Genomic DNA, 23,525 nt, shown 5'->3' on the forward strand with positions numbered 1-23,525 from the left:
AGTCCAAAGCATCTCCAAAATTCAACCCCTTTTTCTGCTTTTTTTTGCATCTTCTCCACCCTGTTACAATCCCACCAGGACGCCCTTGAGTTATATTTTGTGGTGCAAATATTGAATTTGTTGTTTTTCCAGTTTTGTTTTTTAAGAAAAAAAAAATCCCCAGACTGTCTTGTTTTGCTTTCTAGGGATTCTGCTTACTAAATATAATAATTTTTGATACATGGGTGTCCTGCCCTGGGAAACAAATTGAACCCAAATTCGAAACTATTTCTTCCTTTTTCTATTATAGGAATTCTTTCCCACCCCCCCAGCCCCCAAATCCCAGTTAAATGTTTTCAAAAGAGGTACTTGTCCCAAACATGCAAAATAATAAATTGGCTGGATTGCATTTCTTCATGGTTTAAATGTGGTTTATGGAATGAACCAGGTTTTCTACCCTTAAATGACACTGAACTGTAAATTACCCATACAAGCTACTTTAGCGGAGCACCCTGAAGTGGACAAACACAGCTATGGAGAAAACTGGCTGTTTTCTACTTTGTGGGTTAGAACAAAGTTGCAATGGGGAAACTCTGATCTTTTTGGATATTGCATTACGCAGACTGAAGGTTGGGGACTCACAGCTTAGGAGATCTAGGCAAGGGGCGGCTTTTTTAAAAAGGGCTTACAAAATCTAACAAACCCACCATACGATCAAAATCCCACTCCATTTCCCATGGCAGCAGCAATCTACCCAAGTTGAACTTTTAATGAAGTCCCTTTCAACAATTCCACCATGTTGCGCCCTCCAGACAGGGTAGGACAAGTGACCTTCAGAATTAAATCAACTGGCTTTTCTTTATTCACAAAAATATTCCAGAACGTTCAACAAAGAGATGAATACCTTCTTGTTACTGCTTCACAAAGCCATTTTATTTGGATGGCTGGGGGAAAAGTACATTTTTGCGAGTGATGGCAGAGACCCCCAACATTAAAATATTCTCAGAAATTCTGTCTCTTGGCATGAAGGCAACATTTTTAGAATTGGTTCTGAGAAGTTCTTGCTTCAAGGAATTGCAGGTGATTCTCAGAATACTTGGAATACGTCGGCTGTTCAGCCCCGGCAGTAGTTAAGATGGCCAGCTGTGTTTTATTCCAGTGAGGAAAAATATCTCCCTGAAAGAGTGTCAAATCTTTTGTTGCTTGACAATTCTGACAGCGCTAGATCACTTAGATTATTTTTTTTCTTTCTTCTTTTTTTTTTTTAGCACCAACTCTTGATCTCGATACAGAATAAAGGCTTTTAAAAAGCAGATCGAAGGATACCCAAAGAATCATTTCTAATGAAGTGTACTACGTTAGCTCAAGATTGCTGGAAAGATTCCAACTGTTCATTTGTAGAATATTTAAAAAAAATGCACGGATTCAAAAACATTCCTTCATTTCTTAAGAGTCACAAACGTTTCAAAAAGAAAAGAAAAATCAGAATACTTTGCGTACCAACCGTTATCTAGTTAGAACCATTTTCACTTCCAGATAGAAGGATGTGTTCCCTAAAGATCTCGTGACGTGGACCAAAACGCAGTCATGATTAAAAACAATTTTTCAACGGATGGACCGAGAAACTCTTCTCTTAACGAACGAGCCACAATTTTAGATTTCCAAAATCCCAGCTCTCCCCCAATCTCAATTAATTGTCCTGTTTACATAGGTTAAAATCTTAGGGGAGGGGGAGAGAGAGAGAGAGAGATTTGGTCCTCTGAACGGATTCATTTCCCCCTCCCCTTCCTCTGAAGTTGCAAGCGAAAACCAATTTTAGACGTCGTAGTAGAAATCTAATTTTGTGTAAACTGTCTTGCATCCTTTGTCAGAATAGATCTTCTCCTCTTTGGGGAAATAGGTCATCTCATTGGCCACCCGAGAGACCACGTCTTCATTTACTGCGTGGCCCCGCGATTCCAGTTCAGACCTGATGCACATTTTCACGTGGTTGATTTCCAGAGGCAGGAAGGGGATAAAGTAATCGATTACATTTCGGTCGATCAGGCTGCTGTGCCAAAACCCACCTGCAAAAGAAAAGCAAAGTTGTCTTGAGTGGGATTCCTTTGTAATGCAATTGAAACAAAAGCAACTATATAGGCAGCCCGGTATTTAAGGGGCTGCCACAAAAAGGAGGAGGGTCAATTTATTTTCCAAAGCACCAGAAGGCAAGACAAGAAGCAATGGATGGAAACTAATCCAGGAGAGAAGCAAGCTAGAACTAAGACATTTCCTGGCAGAATAAACCAGTGGAAGGACTTTTTCTCCAGATGTTGTGGATGCTCCACCACTGGAGGCTTTCAAAACAGATTGGACAGTTATTTGTTCAGAACGGTGGAAGTTCTTCGGCTTGTGCCGAGGTGGCGCAGTGGTTAAATGCAGTACTGCAGGCCACTTCAGCTGACTGTTATCTGCAGTTCAGTGGTTCTAATCTCACCGGCTCAAGGTTGACTCAGCCTTCCATCCTTCCGAGGTGGGTGAAAAGAGGACCCAGACTGTGGGGGCGATATGCTGACTCTGTAAACCGCTTAGAGAGGGCTGAAAGCCCTATGAAGCGGTATATAAGTCTAACTGCTATTGCTATCTATCTATCTATCTATCTATCTATCTATCTATCTATCTATCTATCTATCTATCTATCTATCTATCATCTATCTATCATCTACCTATCTGGGTGAAATGAGGACCCAGACTGTGGGGGCAATATATGCTGACTCTGTAAACCGCTTAGAGAGGGCTGAAAGCCCTATGAAGCGGTATATAAGTCTAACTGCTATTGCTACTGGAGGCTTTCAAAACAGATTGGACATTTATTTGTTCAGAACGGTGGAAGTTCTTCGGCTTGTGCAGGGGGGGGTTGACTAGAAGACCTCTGGGGTCCCTTCCAACTCTTGCTACCCTGCTCTTCTCCAAAGCAACTCAAGGCAGGATAAGGGAAAAAAAAATGGGTGGAAACTTTGGTAAATAAATAAATTGTGTTACTCACTATTTTTGTTATTAAACACGGAATTTGACAATTGCTGTTGCAAAACATGCAGAGGAATCTCTTCCCTCTTCTTCCCACTCTTCCAATAATCGAGAGCCACTTCGGTTATTCTTTCAGCTCCAGCATTGCTGGGGGGGGCAGAGGGGGGGGGGGCGGGGAAAAAAAAAAGAGATTTCACACACAAGCAGCCGAAAGCGGTTTCTATGCTCCTGCAAAGCAGGGCTGAAGAATGCCAGCCACTACAACAGTGTTTCTCAACCTTGGCAACTTGAAGATGTCTGGACTTCAACTCCCAGAATTCCCCAGCCAGCGAATGCTGGCTGGGGAATTCTGGGAGTTGAAATCCGGACATCTTCAAGTTGCCAAGGTTGAGAAACACTGCACTGCAATTAAGCAGTTTTGGCTGGATGGAAAATAAATCCAGATCTCCCCCACCCCCGCCTACTTTTTGACATAATCTTTCGAAGGGTAACAGGAACACGACAGCATTGTGTTAGAATCCATAAAACAGCCCTTGACTTATAACCACAATCATTATTTCTGTGTTGCTAAGTGAGACATTTAGGTGACATTTGCATCATTTTAGCACCTTTCCTGCCAGAGTTGTTCAGGGAATTGAACAGTGTTTGTTAATTTTGTCACACGGTTGTTAAGTGAACCTGGCTTTCCTGCGGACTTCGCTTGTCAGACGGTCGCAAAGGTGCATCACGTGCCTCTGGGATATTGTAACCGTCATAAACACGAACCCAGTGGCCAAGTATCTGAATTTTGATCACATGGCCATGGGGAAGCTGCAACACCCGTGTGAAAACAGCCTGGGGCTGTTGACCTCTGGATTGAGGTCCAGCCCCGCTTAGATTGGGGGCATGTTGCGTCTTTTTAAATTTGTGGTGTTTTATCTGTTTTTAATTTCTTTTAATTTCTGTTGCTGTAAGCCGCCCGGAGTCCTCCAGGATTGGGCGGCCTATAAATTTAATAAACAGTTAAACAGTTAAAAAAGGGTCCCAAGTCTTTTTTGTTTTAGCGTTATTGTTAACTTTGAACAGTCACTAAACAAACCGTCGTAAGTAGAGAACTACCTGTACACCTGTAACTCAGGAGTACCTGAGTTGGCTCCCGATTCAATGACTGCCCCCAACCTTACTTAGCAACAAACATTTTGGTCCCAATTGCAGCTATAAGTTGAGCACTACCTGTATTTGAAGGAAACAAATTATAGAGGTGACACTGATGGTTCCACGACAAAACCGCGGTAGACAAAAGCGCGCTCGATGAAAGCGCGTACGTGACGTCATCACAGCGCGATGAAAACATCGCGCTGTGAGCGGTAAATTTAAAATTAAAGCGAAAACCTTACCCTAACCCCCCCCCAAACCTAACCCTAAACCTAAACCTAACCCTTAACCTAACCCTTAACCTAACGCTAACCCTTAACCTAACGCTAAACCTAACCCTAACGCTTAAAGTAACCCTAAACCTAACCCTAACCCTTAACCTAACCCTAACCCTAACCCTAACCCTTGCCTTTATGTGAATCGGCTTGCTTTAATTTTATTTTAATTTTAATTTAATTTTTTAATTTTTTTCGCCGCGCTGCTGATGACGTCAGGTACGCGCTTTCGTCGGGCGCGCTTTTGTCGACCGCGGTTTTGACGGGTCACGGACACTGACAGATAAGCAATAAAAAAGGACTAAAATTAGGTTTTAGTTTAGTTTAGTTTAGTTTTAGGTTTACAATACCCCAGATTTTTAATGACTAGAATCCTGAAATCTACTCCAGCAAATTTGTTTTAAAATAAACATTTCTTTTGCCTTGTGTGGTGGCCCATCACTGGCATGGTGCCTCACCTGAGGAAAATGAAAATGGCTTTTCGATACGAGATGCCGTCTATTTCTTCATAATATTCCAGGAAAGGCTTGATGGAGTCTATGAGCCCGGCGTGCATTTTATCCATTTCGTCAAATATGAAGATCGACCTGCCACAGGCACTCACGTTGCCACGAATCCACGTTTGCAGCTGGTCCTGAGAGATTATTTTTTTTTTATTTTTTTTATTTTTAGAAAATTAGAAGCAAAGCTGAACTGAAGGAGCCCATCAAAAGCGGAAAGGGAAACTAAAAGGCCTGAGCTCACTCCGCGGCAATCCACACCCAGAGGAGCAGAGATCGACACCAAGATTTAACGCTAGACCAACAATCAAGAAGTCTACAAAACAGCAAACAGCAGCCCAATCAAGGAGCCATTGAGAACCTCTCACCAACATCGACAAGGCAAGCCGCTTTGTATAAAACGAGAGCAGTGCTACCTTTCTGCTACTGATGACGTTACCTAGTTTGGTAATGAAATGTCTTTCAGTACGCAAAAGGCGATCAAATGACCCCAGCGATATTGCAACCGTTGTAAATACAAGTCTGACTTTTGATGATATAACCTGGGGATGCTGGCGAAGGTGGGACAAATGGCCGTAAGTCCCTTTTAACAGGGCCTTCGAATGGTCACTAAATGAACTATTGTAAGTCGAGGACTACCTGTTACTCAGGAGAACAATGGGCCTCCCTGCAGGGTCCTCCGGATCCGCTCCCCACAGTTGCTTTCATGGTGTGGCGACAAGAACGTGGTCCTTAACACCAAGGAGGCCAAGGAGCTTATTATAGTGGACTATAGAAGGAACAGATCAGACGTCCGGCCCCTGGTCATCCATGGAGACTGAGTGGAGCAACAGTTTTAAGTTTCTGGGTGTTGTCATAAAAAGAGGACCTGGCCTGGGGCAACTCACATTGCAGCCCTGGTCAAAAGGGCCCAGCAGAGATTACACTACCCGAGACTTCTTGGGAAACAGCAACTGAATGGAAAACTGCTGGTGACCTTCTACCGCCGCACCAGAGAGAGTATTTTAACTTAATGCCCCCGTGCCTGGTTTTCCAACTGCACAGGGGCAGATAGGACAGCACCCCAGAGGGCCAACGTCATTGCCCAGAGGATCATGGGTTGCCCCCCTCCCTTCCTTGGAAGAGCTTGATGGCTCCCGCTGCCTTAAGGAAGTTCAAAACATTCTCAAAGATCCAACCCATCCTGGGCAACCTTTGTTTTTTGAACTATTACCATCTGGCAGACGGTACAGGACAATAAAAACAAGGGCGAAAAACAGCTTCTATCCCACGGCAGGAACCATACTGAATTCTACGGTATAGTGCAATATCGGGCTTTCAATTTCAATTATATAGATTACAGAATGTAAAGGATGTATGTTTGTGTTTTTTTATTTTTATAGTTCTATAAACTGAAGACGGCATTTAATTTCGTGGTCCCATGTGCAATGACAATGAAGTAAACTAACTAACTAACCTTGTAATGGCTGATGTTCTGCTGATGTGGGAAGTGCAGAGTGGACACGAACTGGTGGACGTATTTGCTCTTCAGCCCTTCGTCGTAAAGGCTTTCTGCCACAATCTTGCTGACGAAGTTTTTGCCCGTCCCCGTCCACCCGTGCAGAGAGAGCGCCAGGGGTTTCTTCGGATTCGGGTTGGCCAAAAACCCCGTCACAGCTTTCACAATCACCTCCGACACCAGGTGTTGTCCGAAGACTTTTTTCCCCAGATTGTCCTTAAGATCTGCAGCAGGGAGGAGGGGTGGGGGGTTGGGAACGATGGGAGAAGCAAGAATTTTTTTTAAAAAAAGAACGATAGTCTGAGAACATTGGAATTGGAAGGTCTTCTGTAGGAATAGAGGAATGTTTTACCCCTCGGAAAGGGGAGATCAACAAAACTTGTCCAAAGGATTCAAAGACACACACACACAGAGCATGGGAGAGTACAGTGAATTTAGAAAGAGTGCAGAGAAGAGCAATAAAGATGATTAGGGGACTGGAGGCTAAAACATATGAAGAACGGTTGCAGGAACTGGGCATGGCGAGTCTAGTGAAGAGAAGGACCAGGGGAGACATGATAGCAGTCTTCCAATATCTCAGGGGTTGCCACAAAGAAGAGGGAGTCAAGCTATTCTCCAAAGCACCTGAGGGCAGGACAAGGAGCAATGGGTGGAAACTAATCAAGGAAAGAAGCAACTTAAAACTAAGGAGAAATTTCCTGACAGCGAGAACAATTAATCATTGGAATAACTTGCCTCCAGACGTTGTAAATGCTCCAACACTGGAAGTTTTTAAAGAAGAGATTAGACAACTATGTGTGTGAAATGGTGTAGGGTTTCTGGCCTAAGCAGGGGGTTGGATTAGAAGACCTCCAAGGCCCCTTCCAATAATTCTAATTCTAATAAGAGCCGAGGTGGCACAGTGGGTAGAGTGCAGCACTGCAGGCTACTTCAGCTGACTGTTATCTGCAGTTCAGCTGTTCAAATCTCACCGGTTCAAAGGTTGACTCAGCCTTCCATCCTTCCGAGGTGGGTGAAATGAGGACCCGGATTGTCGGGGGCAAAAATGCTGACTCTGTAAACCGCTTAGAGAGGGCTGAAGCCCCATGAAGCGGTATATAAGTCTAACTGCTATTGCTATTCTAATAATTCTATTCCTATTCCATTCTACTCTACATCTATTCTATTCTTCATTCCAATATTTATTCTATTCTATTTTAATAAGCAATGCAGGAACAGTCCTTGACTTACAACCAATTATTTAGTGACTGTTCAAAGTTAGAACAGTACTGAAAAAAAGTGACTTACGGCAGATTTCCACACTTACGACGGTGGCAGCGTCCCCATGGTCACATGATCAAAATTCAGTCTCTTGGCAAACTTGACTCCTATTTATGATCAGGGGGTCACGCGATCCTCTTTTTGCGACCTTTTAAAGCAGTGTTTCTCAACCTTGGCAACTTGAAGATGTCCGGACTTCAACTCCCAGAATTCCCCAGCCAGCAAATGCTGGCTGGGGAATTCTGGGAGTTGAAGTCCAGACATCTTCAAGTTCCCAAGGTTGAGAAACACTGTTTTAAAGCCAAGGGGGGAAGCCAGATGCGCTTAACAGGGTGTGACTAATTTAACGTGGAACAAATGTGTCAAGAAAGGTCGTTAAACGGGGCAAACCCCACTTAAAATAACTCGCCGACAGCATAAACGTTGGGCTCCCTTGTGGTCGTAAGTCGAGGACGGCCTGGTCACCTGCGCCACCCCGCCCACCTCCCAGTGACGTCAGAGCGCGACCTCCCCTTCCACGTCCGCAGCGGGCCCCGCCCCCTTCCCGCAGCGGGTGACGTCACCCACCTCGCCCGACCTGCGGCGGCGGCGGCCTCTCCAGGCAGCATTCGGCGAAGTAGCAATAGAGCCTCGGGAGGGAGATGAGGCCGGTGAGGGCCGAGGCGGTGCCGGCCAGCGCGATGCCCATCGTGATCGGGTCCATCGCCCGCGCCGCCGGGCCCAGCTGCCACAGCACCAAGGCCAGGCCCCACACCGCCCCGGGCGCTCGGAGAACCTTCATCGCCGGCAGCCGCGCTTGGGCCGCTGCCTATTGCGCCTCAGCGCCTCGCTTCCTCTTCCGCCCGGGCTGCTTCCGGCCCCGCGGCCGCCATCTTTACGCCGGGCCGGTTGGGAAAGGCCATTGGCTGCCGGGGAGAGGGGGCGTGGCTTTGCTTCCCCGCCTCCCTCCCGTTGCAGCCTGTCGGATTTCCACCTTTTAGATCTTCTCACGATCAGCAGACCCGAGTCAGCAAGCCAAATCGCGTGTTTTCAACTTCACACACCCCCCCAACCCGCAAATCTTGGATGCACGTCCACTTGAACTCCCAAGAACTGACACGCATTTCAGCCCACGAATGAATTGCAATAAATCCTTTTTTATTGGGGACGGAAGGACAGATTTCTCCCTGCTAGGACGTGGTTTTTGCAAAAAGGACAAGTTGCAGAGTGGGTTTGCTCCTGCTCTAATCCCCAAATATCTATCTATTGTTCCAATTTAAATAGCTGCCCATCTTAAGGTAAACCGCTGCAAACTTGATTGCAGAAAATACGACTTCAGCAACTGAATGGTCAACGCCTGGAATTCTCTACCTGACTCCATTGTTACATCCTCAAACGCCTACAGCTTAAAACTGCCTAACGTGGACCTCACCCCATTACTAAGAGGTCCGTAAAGGGGGCGTGCATAAGCTCACCACCATGCCTACTGTCCCTCTCCCCATTTATCTGTACCTATTTTCCTGTGTTCTTCTTCATGTTTATTCTTATTCCTGTTACCTTGTACATATGTATACATGTACAGGACCCTTGAATGGCTTGCAAACAAATATACAAAGAACAATAGAACTATATGAAGAACAAAAAACAAGGAAATATGAAAACATCTAAAAAGTAACCTTTAGACTGGTTGGTTATATGACATCAGTGCTGACTTAAGTTGGAAGGCTTGGAGGACCAAGTTGTGGGTGGACAGCCTCTTGCATGAAGTGGTATAGGGTCTCCTGCTTGAGCAAGGGGTGGGACTAGAAGAAACCCCTCCACCCAAGGTCCCTTCCAACCCTATGATTCTATGTTCTGCCTGGAGAGGACCAAGTAACTTATTTGCGATCTCCGGTGGGATTGCGAGAATTCAAATTTCCATCCTATGTCGCTGCATGCAGAAAACACAGACAGACAAATCCTCCAGGCCATCCTCCGTTTAAAATACAAACCTTTACTGCTGCAAACATGCAATGCACATTGCGGTATGAAAAAAAGATCTATCAGTGACTATAATGCATGGCAGTTTCGTGGAGAAAAACTGGAAGGGAAATGAATAAGTGAGAAATATTAGAAATGCAGCCCAGTCTCTGACAACCGAAGAAACTCAATTCTCAGTATCTCCGGTTCATCTTCTTAAACTTTTCGTAGTGATAATCGTCGGTGGCTTTCTCGTTTGGCGGGCGCTTCCGGTTCGGCGGAGATTCTGCAAAATTGAGAAAGAGACATTCCCAAAATAAAGATTAAGCGACAATTTTTGAATCAAAATACCCCCAATAGGCCAACTCAAGAAATATGCCCATAACCCAGGTTACACGATTCCCACAGGATTGAAATTTAGCCCCCAGCCTGTGAGAACTAGACCAAAGTAGCTGGATAAGCCCTCAGTGTATGTGACTTACTTTCCATTTCGGATTTTTCAGTGTCTCCCACCCTCAGGGGTCGAGCCTTGGGCTCCTCTTTATTTCTTCTTACTGGAGCATTCAGTTCTTCATGATAAACTGAAAAGAGATTATCATGATCGTGCTAGCTTAGGATCAACTCAAGTAGAAATTTGCAGCTTTCAAAACACAGGGGCTCCTTGACTCACAAACCACAAATTGAGCCCAAAATTTCTGTCTTTAAGCCAGCTAAGCTTCCCTTTATGACCTTCCTTGCCACAGTTGTTAAGGGAAATCACTGCAGCTGTTCAATTAGTAACAGTCGTAAAGTGAATCTGGCTTCCCCAGGGACTTTGCTCATCACAAGAGGGGATCACGTGACCCTGGGACGCTATAACTGTCATAAATATGAACCAGTTGCCAGCGCTGTCCGAAGGAGTCTCCGTGGTCATGTGGCTGGCATGACTAAATGCCAAAGGTGCACGGAATGCTGTTCCCTTCCCACCAAAGGTGGCTCCTATTTTTCTACTTGCATTTTTTACGTCCTTTTGAACTGCTAGGTTGGCTGAAGCTGGGACAAGTCACGGGAGCTCACTCAGTTATACGGTGCTTAGGGATTCGAACTGCCAACCTTTCTGATCAACAAGCTCAGCGTCTTAGCCTCTGAGCCACCGCGTCCCCATTGATCCAGGACAGTCAGCTTAAGTCCTCTCGTACTCACATCTGTTGTGTTGGACATAGTTCACTGCCATATTGGTGGGAACGAAGGAAGTTTCGCTGTCTTTCTTCTTATTCTGCTGTTCCGCCAGCAATCTTGCCTTCGCGTCTTCGGTGGAGATTATGTTTTTTATCTTGGCCCTAAGAACCACCACCAAAAGAAATAGCATCAGGCTGAGATGTTTTCAAACGTCCGGGGAAGAAATGTTGGACTGAAGATAGCTCTAAAGAGAACAGCTAACGATGACCGTGGTGGAATGAAGAAGGGGGCGAGTTGATTTGCTCTCTGATAATTTCTCTCTGGACAAGGGGAGGACTTGGGATCACCCCAAATTTCTTTTAAAGGAGAACATTTGTAGCTCAGACTTGAAATGAGGCGTCCTTGGTGCTTTCTGAGCTTGGTTGTTTTCTTGCAGATGTTTCATTACCCAAACTAGGTAACTAACCCTGATGACGTTCCCTAGTTGGGTATTGAAACGCCTGCAAGAAAACAACCGAGCTCAGAACTATAAATGGAGCAAACCCCACACTCACTAGCCCTGATGATGTTACCTAGTTGGGTAATACCTGCAAGAAAACGGCCAAGCTCGGAGAACACCAAGGTCCCCTCATTTCAATTTCAAATATTCTCCTTTATTGGATTAGAAACTGCTAAACTTACTCGATTCCAAGGTCCACCTCGGGGATCCCACTCAGCATCTGATTGGACAGCATTTCTTCCGTCTTCTTAGCCGAAGAGACACGGATGCTCTCTGGGAGCTCGTACAGACAGTCCTCTGCGTTCTTCTGCTTCACTTTCTGCTCCTCGTTTTCCATAATCCCTTTTCTCTTCTTCAGCTCAGTTTCGATGTATTTCATCCTGAACGAAAGCCGGACTGGGTGACTTTGGGCCGATCACCAGGAGGTGAAGAATTCTAGTCCCACCTTAAGTGTGAAAGCCAGCTGGGTGACTTTGGGCCACTCCCTCTCAGTCCAACCCACCTCGCAGGGTGGTTGTTGTTGTGGGGAAAATAGGAGGAGGAAGGTCAGGTGGATATGTTCACCACCTTGACTTCTTCGTGAAAATAATATAGGCGAGATATAAATAAATAAATAAACAAATAGTGGCAAGCTACATACATGTCTGCGTCTTCGTCTCTCCTGTTGGTCTCGGCTGAAAACGAGGTGCCAAGATTGAGATCCTCCTCTTCGCTGATCCTATGAAAGGGCCACAAAGATGACTCTAAGCACCGTCAAGGCAAAAGGGGCAGAAGCACCGAAATTAATCTTCGGTCAACCCTCTTTTTTTAACCCGTTAGACCCAATTCAAAACATCTAAGAGGCTGTGCCTCCATGTTGTGCTGGGAGAGAGGAGAAGGAGAAAGGAAGGGGAAGTAGAGTAGAAATTGATGGAGGGAAGACAGGATGTAGAAGAGTTGGAAGCAGAGGAGAGAAGAAAGATAGGAAGAGGGGGACAGGAGAGAGGGTGAGGGGGGAAGGTGAGGTGTATAAGGAGGAGTTGGTAAGGGGAGAGAGGAGAAGGAGAAAGGAAGGGGAAGTAGAGTAGAAAATGATGATGGAGGGAAGAAAGGATGTAGAAGAGTGGGAAGCAGAGGAGAGAAGAAAGATAGGAAGAGAGGGACAGGAGAGAGGGTGAGGGGGGAAGGTGAGGTGTATAAGGAGGAGTTGGTAAGGAGAGAGAGGAGGAGGAGAAAGGAAGGGGAAGTAGAGTAGAAATTGATGGAGGGAAGAAAGGATGTAGAAGAGTGGGAAGCAGAGGAGAGAAGAAAGAGAGGAAGAGAGGGACAGGAGAGAGGGTGAGCGGGGGAAGATGAGGTGTATAAGGAGGAGTGGTAAGGGGAGAGAGGAGGAGGAGAAAGGAAGGGGAAGTAGAGTAGAAATTGATGAAGGGAAGAAAGGATGTAGAAGAGTGGGAAGCAGAGGAGAGAAGAAAGAGAGGAAGAAAGGGACAGGAGAGAGGGTGAGGGGGGAAGGTGAGGTGTATAAGGAGGAGTTGGTAAGGGGAGAGAGGAGAAGGAGAAAGGAAGGGGAAGTAGAGTAGAAAATGATGATGGAGGGAAGAAAGGATGTAGAAGAGTGGGAAGCAGAGGAGAGAAGAAAGATAGGAAGAGAGGGACAGGAGAGAGGGTGAGGGGGGAAGGTGAGGTGTATAAGGAGGAGTTGGTAAGGGGAGAGAGGAGAAGGAGAAAGGAAGGGGAAGTAGAGTAGAAAATGATGATGGAGGGAAGAAAGGATGTAGAAGAGTGGGAAGCAGAGGAGAGAAGAAAGATAGGAAGAGAGGGACAGGAGAGAGGGTGAGGGGGGAAGACGAGGTGTATAAGGAGGAGTGGTAAGGGGAGAGAGGAGGAGGAGAAAGGAAGGGGAAGTAGAGTAGAAAATGATGATGGAGGGAAGAAAGGATGTAGAAGAGTGGGAAGCAGAGGAGAGAAGAAAGATAGGAAGAGAGGGACAGGAGAGAGGGTGAGCGGGGGAAGGTGAGGTGTATAAGGAGGAGTGGTAAGGGGAGAGAGGAGAAGGAGAAAGGAAGGGGAAGTAGAGTAGAAAATGATGATGGAGGGAAGAAAGGATGTAGAAGAGTGGGAAGCAGAGGAGAGAAGAAAGATAGGAAGAGAGGGACAGGAGAGAGGGTGAGGGGGGAAGACGAGGTGTATAAGGAGGAGTGGTAAGGGGAGAGAGGAGGAGGAGAAAGGAAGGGGAAGTAGAGTAGAAAATGATGATGGAGGGAAGAAAGGATGTAGAAGAGTGGGAAGCAGAGGAGAGAAGAAAGATAGGAAGAGAGGGTGAGGGGGGAAGGTGAGGTGTATAAGGAGGAGTGGTAAGGAGAGAGAGGAGGAGGAGAAAGGAAGGGGAAGTAGAGTAGAAAATGATGGAGGGAAGAAAGGATGTAGAAGAGTGGGAAGCAGAGGAGAGAAGAAAGATAGGAAGAGAGGGACAGGAGAGAGGGTGAGGGGGGAAGGTGAGGTGTATAAGGAGGAGTGGTAAGGGGAGAGAGGAGAAGGAGAGAGGAAGGGGAAGTAGAGTAGAAATTGATGGAGGGAAGAAAGGATGTAGAAGAGTGGGAAGCAGAGGAGAGAAGAAAGAGAGGAAGAGAGGGACAGGAGAGAGGGTGAGCGGGGGAAGATGAGGTGTATAAGGAGGAGTGGTAAGGGGAGAGAGGAGGAGGAGAAAGGAAGGGGAAGTAGAGTAGAAATTGATGGAGGGAAGAAAGGATGTAGAAGAGTGGGAAGCAGAGGAGAGAAGAAAGAGAGGAAGAGAGGGACAGGAGAGAGGGTGAGCGGGGGAAGATGAGGTGTATAAGGTGGAGTGGTAAGGGGAGAGAGGAGAAGGAGAGAGGAAGGGGAAGTAGAGTAGAAAAGGATGATGGAGGGAAGAAAGGATGTAGAAAGGGGGAGGAGAGAGGGGGAAGAAAGTGTCGCATAAGGTATAAATATGATGTATGGAGAGCAGAAGAGCCAATAACTGTTTTGTTTTTCCCCCCCTTTGGTAGTTGATGGTAAGATGAATTGATGTAATTACTTAATAATACAACATGATATTGACTATGTAATAGTATACATGTGATTATATGCTATGAAAATGGAAAAAAAAAATTCTATCAGAAAAAAAAAAGGAACATGTTGTTCCTCCGCTTCCGGTCACACAGTCGGTGGCCAAAAGGCATCCACCCACCCAGGGGTGAAACCCTCCCGGTTCGGCCCAGTTCAGCTGGACCCGTAGGGACGATTCTCCTTGGTTCTGCAAACCGGTAGTAAAAAAAATATAATTTATAAAAATATATTTTTTTCTCGCCCTCCCCCAACTTTTCAAAGCATTTCCCCCCTACCGATTCGGGCAAATAGGCAAGGAAAAATCCTTTAAAAAGCGGGGGTGGGGGGAGGACGAAAGGAAGGGAGGGAGAAAGAGAGGGAAAAAGGAGAAGGAGGAAACCTGGCCCTAGATCAGTGTTTCTCAACCTTGTCAACTTGAAGATGTCCGGACTTCAACTCCCAGAATTCCCCAGCCAGCGAATGCTGGCTGGGGAATTCTGGGAGTTGAAGTCCAGACATCTTCAAGTTGACAAGGTTGAGAAACACTGCCCTAGATGCAGCTTCAGAGGATACCTTGAAAGAGCAGAGCAATCCAGGGCTGGAAGGGACCTTGAGATCATCTAGTCCAACCCCCTGCCCCAGCAAGACATTGTTAAAGTGAGTTTCTCTCTTTTGACACCCCAGTCACATGACTACATAGCCATGCCCACTCAGTCACATGAACCCATCCCCCAACAAGCCACATCCACAGAACCGGGAGGGAAAAAAAAATCAGATTTTACCACTGCACCCACCTCTCCTTTCCTCGCTCTTTCAACTTCTTCATGTCCACCATTCCGCCTGACTTGATCTTAAAAGGATCATCCTGGCCACGAGGAGAGAATAAATAGAGGCGAGAGTTTTTGAAGATGCTGGAATCCGAAGGGCCATAAATGCTGATTTATGCAACTGGGTTTCCTCTGTCAACAGGATCAGCTATTTCTGTAAATCAGGGCTTGGTAGCCTTAAACACTCAAAGAGCCATTTGGACCCGTTTCCCACAGAAAAGAAAACACCGGGAGCCACAGAAACCCTTCCCGTTCCTGACTATTTCCTGAGCGGCCACAAAATTAGCACATGTAGATGAATTAAAGATTCTGTTTTCTTCTGAAACTTTTCTTTTCTTGGATTTATCCATGGTTGGCCGACCGGGGGTTGAAAATCTCAATAAATCACGTGCCACACACGTTGCGGGTGTCGCACATTGTTGTGATGCATATTTTGAGCAACAGGGAGCCACAGCAGAGGGATGAAAGAGCCACATACGGCTCCAGAGCCACATGGCTGCTGACTCTGGCTCTAAATCGTGAGTTAAACCACTATTAATGATACACCGAAGTGGGTTGTGTTTGCACCTCACTCAATACCTTTGGCGGAGGGAGGAATGTTTTTTGTTTTTTTTTTTAATAAAAATGTCAAATCAATACATGAACAGTGTGGCACCTGGACTCCGTGCATTCCAGTACAAACAAAACTAATCAAATTAAACATTCAATCAACCTATAAAATTTCCCATACATCTCTATTAGATTACAGTCTATCATTATTCAATTACTCCACCTATTTCTCATAATTACTTTCATTTTATCAAATAAAAATGTAATACACTGATATTCCCTTTATTTCTATTTCTAGCTTTTAATCATTTTCACCCCATATTAAAAAGTTTTTTTCTTTCTTTCCTGTCTGACTTTCTAATCGTGTCACCTGCCTACAGAAAGAGAAAAAGAGAAGAGGAATGGAGAGGGAGATATAGAAGACAGTTCAAATCAAGAATTGAGAACAGGAACCATCCACCCATTATCTCTTATCTCTTACCTGCTTTATAGTTGCTATGCTTTAAATAAAGAGGGGTAGAAGGAAAAGCAAGTCAAAGAACAAGAAAGAAAGAAAGAAGAAAGATAGCAAGAAAGAGGATATATCTACTCATTGTCCCTTGCCCGCTTCGATACTTCAGTTGCTATGCTTTTTTTTTTTACTTGTCTCCCACATTCCTCTCTTAAGTCTCCATCTATATCTATTTCTTGGACATCCCATCTAAGCATTCCTCGGAGAGAGGAGTATTTACAGGGCTCTGTTCTGAAGGCTTCCCATTCTGATCTTACCACCAAAGTTGTCTCTTCTTGTAGCTTTTCTCCGACAAGCAAGGCTGCAGCACTTGGGGGGGGGGGGGGGGAACGACAGACAAGAACAAAGAATTAGGATGATTTAAGAAAATCTTCCATTTTTATCTCAAATCTGATCAGTCAGTTTGGGCTAGAGTACTTAGAAGAGTTTGATATTCCTTTCCTTCCTTGAGAATACTTGTTTTTATGATCGGTGTTCAAGAGTCGGGATTCAGGACAGGTAGTCCTCGACTTACAAGCACAGCTGGGAGCAGAGTTTTCATCGTTAGGCAAGGTGGTCGTTAAGTGAGTTGTGTTTGATTTTACCGCCTTTTTATCGGGTCTACAACAACTCACCAGTGTTTAATTATTGGAACTACTGTAATACCTCATATAATAATAATTTGTACTAATTAAAGTGAACTAAACTCATAATCATTTGAATTCGCTGTTTAATTATTTGAAATAATTTGAATTTTGAGCATGTGTCCAGGAGGATGCTGTGACCATCCTAAGTGGAAGAATCAGCCAGAAGTCACCTTTTTTTTCACAATGGATGGTTATAAGTCAAGGACTACTTGTACAGCACAGTGCTAAAGTAGAGTCAGGGAGCCCCAGGTTCAAATCCTTGCTTGTCCTTGAACTCATCACGTACTCAAGCCCTGATCCATGAACCACAATTGGTTGGCTCTGTGCAACATGCTGGTGAGGGTTGTGGGTGGAATCTAACAATTCTTAGCCAAATGGCAGATATGAAGACGCACCTTAATGTTCACAAAGAATGGTAGATGTATTTCAGAATCTCAGTTTCTACGGATATAAATGGTTCCGGACAAAAACCCAGGATCTCAGTCTGTGATAGCTGACAAAGATTACCTTGACATTAAAACTCCATGGAAACATTAGTCATACCTTACTCCATTGGGTCTCCTTCTTAAACTCTGCACTTCCTTCGCTTCTTCTAGTTTTAAACTGGAGGGGAAATCATAGATCATAAACATTAAATACCAGGATCTGGGGAATTTTTGGCAGTACACACATCTTAAAGGTGCTGAGATTGCTGTTTTTTTTTTAAAGGCCTTGATCATTTTTTAAAATGATTTGCAACTGAAGCAAACCTTTGAGAAGTTTTTTTTATTTTTATTTTTCCATAACCACTCCTTACATCATTAATCTTACAGTGTGTCGTCTTGGTACAATCTTTCTGTCATCATATTTTAACAGTTACATCATTTTAAATCTATTTTTATCTTACATTTCAATTGCCTTTTAATTCAACTCCTCCCCTCTAATTCTACCTTCTTTTCCAAATTATTCAATTTTCTGCTTCTTTTTGCCTATACTCGTTTTCTATCCAGTGATAAAAACAAACTTGTTTAAAGGCCTTGGTCATTTTTAAGAATGATTTGCGACCAAAGCAAACTTGTACATATTTTTAATCTTGTATTTCATGTTTTAAATTGTATGCCATATGGTAGGTCTTATTTTAATTGAAATGCTCCTGACACAAATAAACAAATAATAGATAACCGTAATTGTAAATTGTATATAAAAAAATTAAACAGCAGAAGCAAAGCGCCTCTTTCCAGCCTCGCCCCCTCCCCAATATGTCAAGCCCACCCCCCCTTCCCCGCTGGCACTCACCGAACCTCCTCGGCCACCAGCTCATCCTCCTCTTCCTCCTCGGAGTCGGCCTTCCTCCGGCGAAAACTCTTCCCGGCCGGCATAGCTGGAGACCCCCCCCCTCCCCGCCTCCCACCGCCTCAAATCAAGGTGGCTGCTTGGAAAAGGCGCTTCCTGTTTGGCAACCTGGGGGCGCGCGTCTTGTGACGTCAACACCGCGCGCCGAAGCCGCCTCGTTGTGGCTCTTCGTTGCCCTTAGAAGGGCAGGGCAGAGTATTCCGTCCAGGGAGGGCGGGGGAGGGAGGGAATCAAGGCGTCCATAGATGTAGGAAAATAATAGATGGATGGACAAGGGAGAGAAGACGGGTCTCTTTAATTTTTTTTAACCTATATTTTAATTTATTTTCCTGGACTGTTAGAAAAAGTAAGAATTATACGTCACAGGAAAAAACATCGCGGTTGCAGAGATGCTTAGGTGGGGCATGGCCCCCAAAAGGTTGGGAACCACTGCATTAGAGCCTGTAGGACCGCCAGAGGCCATCTAGTCCAGTGTTTCTCAACCTTGGCAACTTGAAGATGTCCGGACTTCAACTCCCAGAATTCCCCAGCCAGCATTCGCTGGCTGGGGAATTCTGGGAGTTGAAGTCCGGACATCTTCAAGTTGCCAAGGTTGAGAAACACTGATCTAGTCTACAGTTGAAAGGAGAAATCGAGTCTTTGGGGCACCCAGAGGTCATCTTGCCCGTCCCCTAGACAGGAAACGGCCTGTGGGCCACCGCGAGTCTCCTACTGCCTATAGGAGAAATTGGGCTCCCAGAGGTCATCTTGCCCACCGCTAGAGAGAAAACAGAATCTTTGGGGCCCCCAGAGGGCATCCTGCCCATCCTCCAGGAAGCAATTGGGGTCCATCATGTCTATAGGAGAACAGGAGCCATTGACAGATCAAATCAAATAAATTTATTAATAAATAAATCCATTTGTTAATAAATAAATAAATGCGTACCTACTACCTACTTTCCTAGAGAGGAAACGGGGTCCATGGGGCATCCTGAGGTCATCTTGGCCGACCCCTCCCCTTCTGGGCCGCCTTCTCCCCCGAAGCCCCGCCCCTCTCCCGAGGCCCCGCCCCCTCCGCCTCCACCGTCGCCTTCCCCGCTTTCCCCCCGAGCGGCGCAGCGCCCTCTGAGGCGGCCCCGGCCGGTAAGCTGCGCCCTTCCCCGCCCGACCCCCCTCGGCTCCACCCGACCAGCCAGGGGCTTCGCATCGCCCCTCCGGCTTCGTCTGCCGGCCCAGCGGCCCAAAAGGCGAGAAGGAAGGTTTTGCGGCCTAGCCTGGTCCGAAGCCCCGGACTCGCCTACCGCGCCCAGCCGAGGAAGGCGCGTTGGAGGCGGCCGGGCGAGTCTGATCTGTGGGGGTGGGGGCTGTGACAGTGCCCGAGTTCGGCTGGGGAAGGTGGGCAGGGGAGGGAATCGTCTCAAGGGTGAGACCTCTCCCCCAACCCTGACATTTTCTCTTTTAAATGAGACGTTTTCATGCTTTTTATTGTTTTAAAATGTTTGTCAAGAATTTATTTGTAATGTTTTCCAATTGGGAGCCACCCAGAGTTGTTTGTGGAGATGGGCAGCCATAGAAATCAGACAGAGATGGATGAGAGAGAGAGAGAAATGATAGATAGAATATGATTTTATATATGTATGTGTGCATGTATATAATATATGTGTGTATATGTATGTATGTATACGTATGTATGTTTGTATGTATATATATGCTGGTCTTGTTGTATTCGGGTCTTGTCCCGTGTAAGATTGAGATTGCCTTGGCAACGTGTGTGTGTATATATGTATGTATGTATGTATGTATGTATGTATGTATGTATGTATGTATATATATATATATATATATATATATATATATATATATATATATATAATAGATAGATAGAATGATAGAAGATAGATAGATAGAATGATAGATAGATAGATAGATAGAATGATAGATAGATAGATAGATAAGATAGAATGATAGATAGAATGATAGATAGATAGAATGATAGATAGATAAATAGATAGAATGATAGATGATAGATAGAATGATAGAATGATAGATAGATAGATAGATAGATAGATAGATAGATAGATAGATAGATGATAGATGGATGGATGGATGGATGGATGGATGGATGGATAGATAGAATGATAGATAGATAGATAGATAAGATAGAATGATAGATAAGATAGAATGATAGATAGATAAATAGATAGAATGATAGATGATAGATAGAATGATAGATAGATAGATGATAGATGGATGGATGGATGGATGGATGGATAGATAGAATGATAGATAAGATAGAATGATAGATAAGATAGAATGATAGATAGATAAATAGAATGATAGATGATAGATAGAATGATAGATAGATAGATGATAGATGGATGGATGGATGGATGGATGGATAGAATGATAGATAGATAGAATGATAGATAAGATAGAATGATAGATAGATGAATGATAGATACATAGATGATAGATACATAGATAGATAGATAGATAGATAGATAATGGGAGGGGGGAGGGGGGCTTCTCCATATCTGCCCCCCCCCAAAAAAGATCCGGGCAGAATATTACTCCCCCTTCCCCCAGCTGGTTCCAGTCTGCATGCCCACCACCTCTTAGTCTCAGCTTCCATCTGGGTTAGGTTTAGGTTAGGTTAGGTTTAGGTGTGTGATGTGAACCCAACAACCCCATGGCTTCAGGGCACGTGTGTGTGTGTGTGGACTCCCCAATGGGACAAATTCCCTACCCCGCTTCCCTCCCTGGACTTGGCCGATGGGAGTTGTAGTCCAAGCCACCCCGAAGGCCCCAAGATGGAAAACTTTGATCCTGACATTGAGAAATGAGAGAGGAAATCAGGTAGGGAGTCAGTTCGTATTTGTAGGAATCAAATTGGGGAGGGGGCCCTGCGGCGGCCTCTAAGCAATTTTATTGGGAAACGAGGTGGTCGTCTTGCGATGGATCTTAAATTGGATGTTTTTTTCTAGTTCTCTTTGCCTTTTCTGTCTTTGTTGGCTTCTGGCTAATTGCAGAAGGGAGCAGGTTTAATGGCGAATTATTGTTTGGTGAATGGAAATTTTGGGTTTTAACTGAGCCAGATTTCACTCCCTCTCACACAGCCCTGTGCTCTAGCGCCTGTTGGCTTTGGATTTAGTGGTAGGACTGAACTTGGCCGTTGTGGGTTTAACAAAACGTGGCTAAAACAAGTGATGTCTTGGTGTGTTGTATAAAGCTGATATGGGAGGTGGTGGCTTAGTGGCTAACACCCTGAGCTTGTCAATCAGAAAGGTCGGCAGTTTGGCAGTTCGAGCCTCTAGCGCCGCGTAATGGAGGGAGCTTCCGTGACTTGTCCCAGCTTCTATCAGTTCGAAAGCACGTAAAAAATGCAAGTAGAAAAATAGGAACCACCTTTGGTGGGAAGGGAACAGCCTTCCGTGCGCCTTCTGGCGTTGAGTCATGCCAGCCACATGACCACGGAGGCGTCTTTGGACAGCGCTGGCTCTTGGGCTTTGAAATGGAGATGAGCACTGCCCCCTAGAGTCAAGAACAACTAGCATATGTGCGCGAGGGGAACCGTTACCTATAAAGCTGGTAGTTTTATTTGTGGCATTGCTCTAGTGCAGTGTTTCTCAACCTTGGCAACTTGAAGATGTCTGGACTTCAAGTCCCAGAATTCCCCAGCCAGCATTCGCTGGCTGGGGAATTCTGGGACTTGAAGTCCAGACATCTTCAAGTTGCCAAGGTTGAGAAACACTGCTCTAGTGTGTTGTAAGAATGCAACCTATAGGGCTAAATTTACCATTTATTGTGTGGTGCAAGCAATAATGGGGTTAATTCCCAATGCCGTGAATATGATAATCTTATCATGTGATCAGAGCCTGTTTTTATATAACAACCAGGTTCTTCAAAGTGATGGGATATTATTGTTCTTACAGTTTTATTCTTTGTTCGTAACAATACTGGTAATCTTTGACATTCAACCCGTTCATTTAGAGACCGTTCAAAGTTACAACGACGCTGAAAAAAAAGATTTATGACCATTTTTCACACTTATGACCGTTGCAGTATGCCCGTGGTCACTTGATTTACATTCCAATGCTTGGCAACTGACTCATATTTATGATTGTTGCAGTGTCCTGGGGGTGGGGGGGTGTCACGTGATTTCTCCTTTTGCGACCTTCTGACCAGCCAAGACAATGGGGGAGCCAGATTCACTTAACAACAGGGTGACTAACTTATCAACTGCAATGATTCACCAAGAAAGGTCGTAAAACAGGGCAAAATTCACTTAAACAAATGTCTCCTTCGCTTAGCAACAGAAATTTTGGGCCCCATTGAGGTCGTAAGTTGAGGACTACCTGTAGTTTGTGTTCTGTATAGGGGACCTCTCAGAGACCCAGTGTTTTCCTGATGGACAGGGCCTCCCTTTTCACGACAGTGGTGCAAAAACAGAGAAGAAAGAATGGAGCCAGCAAGGATTGGGGGGGGGGGGGGAGTGGCTGTGGACAGCTCTAGCTTTTGTGGGGAAAATGATGAGTAAGCCTCCATCGGAGCTGAAAAAGTAATTGGTTGCTAAGCCTCCAAGCTACCATGTGAAAGCTTTGTTTTCATCCGTGCTAGGAGCAACCAGCTGATGCTTTCTGGGGAGCATTTTCCAGAAAATCCTTCTGGTTTATTTAATACAGTTCAGAACGTGCCAGCACAGCAAACTTGAAAAAGGATGCCAAGTTGAATGAGGAGGGTCAAAAGCATTTACTAAAATCGGTCACTTGCGTGTGAGTTGGGCAGCTGTATAAAATCTGGTAGATAAATGAAAGACACCAAAATGGGAAACTGTACTTTTGGGAGGGGAGGCATGTGGAAATGCAGCATTCTAAGTGTGGATGCAAGACCACACCTGGAATGCTGTGTCTGGGGTTGGTCACCATATTATACAAAGGGTGTTGAGACAATGGAAAGGGGGCAGAGAAGAGCCACCAAGAGGATTGGGGGCCTAAAACACAGGGGGAACGGTTGCAGGAATTGGGCATGTCCATTTTACTGAAAAGAAGGATTAGGGGGTAACGTGATAGCAGCGTTCCAACATTTGAGGGGCTGCCACAAAGAAGAGGGGGTGGGTCAATTGATCTTCCATAGCAGGGGCTTTTGTCGGGAGGAGGAGGAGTTGACTTCCTGCTCTTGAGAAGCCTGGGTTAGGACAATGATAGAATAGAATAGAATTTTATTATTTGTATGCCGTCCTTCTCCGGGAAGACTCAGGGCGGCGAACAATTCAAGGGGGAAAAAGGGGAACATAAAAAACAAAATACAAATAATAAAAGTAAACAACAGTCGCACAACCATACATAGGTAGGTAGTAGGTAGGGATAGGTAAGTAGGTAGGTAGGTAGGTAGGTAGAAACAATACAA

The 23,525-nt window shown here is 45.1% G+C and overlaps 3 protein-coding genes across 5 annotated transcripts in view; 1 reads left to right on the top strand and 2 right to left on the bottom strand.

The window, feature by feature from the left end:
* Window positions 1–818: 818 nt before the first annotated feature.
* Window positions 819–8,512, bottom strand: LOC116519218 (torsin-1A-like). Its single transcript, XM_032233020.1, has 5 exons — window positions 8,220–8,512; window positions 6,351–6,616; window positions 4,853–5,028; window positions 3,005–3,132; window positions 819–2,045 (listed from the first exon to the last, which is right to left on the bottom strand). Exons 1-5 carry the CDS (start codon window positions 8,431–8,433, stop codon window positions 1,795–1,797), a joined length of 1,035 nt encoding a protein of 344 aa, XP_032088911.1. The 5' UTR covers window positions 8,434–8,512; the 3' UTR covers window positions 819–1,794.
* A 1,092-nt stretch (window positions 8,513–9,604) lies between these two features.
* Window positions 9,605–18,259, bottom strand: C16H9orf78 (chromosome 16 C9orf78 homolog). Its single transcript, XM_032233021.1, has 9 exons — window positions 18,084–18,259; window positions 17,352–17,411; window positions 16,440–16,491; window positions 15,090–15,160; window positions 11,888–11,965; window positions 11,430–11,627; window positions 10,773–10,909; window positions 10,073–10,171; window positions 9,605–9,876 (listed from the first exon to the last, which is right to left on the bottom strand). The coding sequence occupies exons 1-9, from the start codon at window positions 18,164–18,166 to the stop codon at window positions 9,785–9,787; spliced, it is 870 nt and encodes a 289-aa protein (XP_032088912.1). The 5' UTR covers window positions 18,167–18,259; the 3' UTR covers window positions 9,605–9,784.
* Window positions 18,260–19,180: 921 nt separating this feature from the next.
* Window positions 19,181–23,525, top strand: part of USP20 (ubiquitin specific peptidase 20) — a 64,626-nt gene continuing 60,281 nt past the window's right edge. For all 3 annotated transcript variants that reach the window (XR_004256656.1, XM_032233441.1, XM_032233440.1), the window contains exon 1: window positions 19,181–19,262. The gene's annotated coding sequence lies outside the window, so the exon portion shown is untranslated. The remainder of the gene's footprint in view (window positions 19,263–23,525) is intronic.

Source organism: Thamnophis elegans, chromosome 16, assembly GCF_009769535.1.
Source record: "Thamnophis elegans isolate rThaEle1 chromosome 16, rThaEle1.pri, whole genome shotgun sequence".
NCBI lineage: Eukaryota > Metazoa > Chordata > Lepidosauria > Squamata > Colubridae > Thamnophis > Thamnophis elegans.

What these genes read in the sequence shown, in the direction of transcription:
- LOC116519218 (XM_032233020.1), bottom strand. Translation starts at nt 8,433, where the DNA reads ATGAAGGTTCTCCGAGCGCCCGGGGCGGTGTGGGGCCTGGCCTTGGTG. An exon ending in GCCGCCGCAGGTCGGGCGAG is followed by an intron (nt 6,617 to 8,219) that starts GTGGGTGACGTC and finishes TCCCTGCTGCAG; the next exon opens with ATCTTAAGGACAATCTGGGG. An exon ending in GCCATTTTCATTTTCCTCAG is followed by an intron (nt 3,133 to 4,852) that starts GTGAGGCACCAT and finishes TGCCCCCCCCAG; the next exon opens with CAATGCTGGAGCTGAAAGAA.
- C16H9orf78 (XM_032233021.1), bottom strand. Translation starts at nt 18,166, where the DNA reads ATGCCGGCCGGGAAGAGTTTTCGCCGGAGGAAGGCCGACTCCGAGGAG. An exon ending in CTGGTGGCCGAGGAGGTTCG is followed by an intron (nt 17,412 to 18,083) that starts GTGAGTGCCAGC and finishes TTTCCCCTCCAG; the next exon opens with TTTAAAACTAGAAGAAGCGA. An exon ending in GAGGTGGACCTTGGAATCGA is followed by an intron (nt 10,910 to 11,429) that starts GTAAGTTTAGCA and finishes GGTGGTTCTTAG; the next exon opens with GGCCAAGATAAAAAACATAA.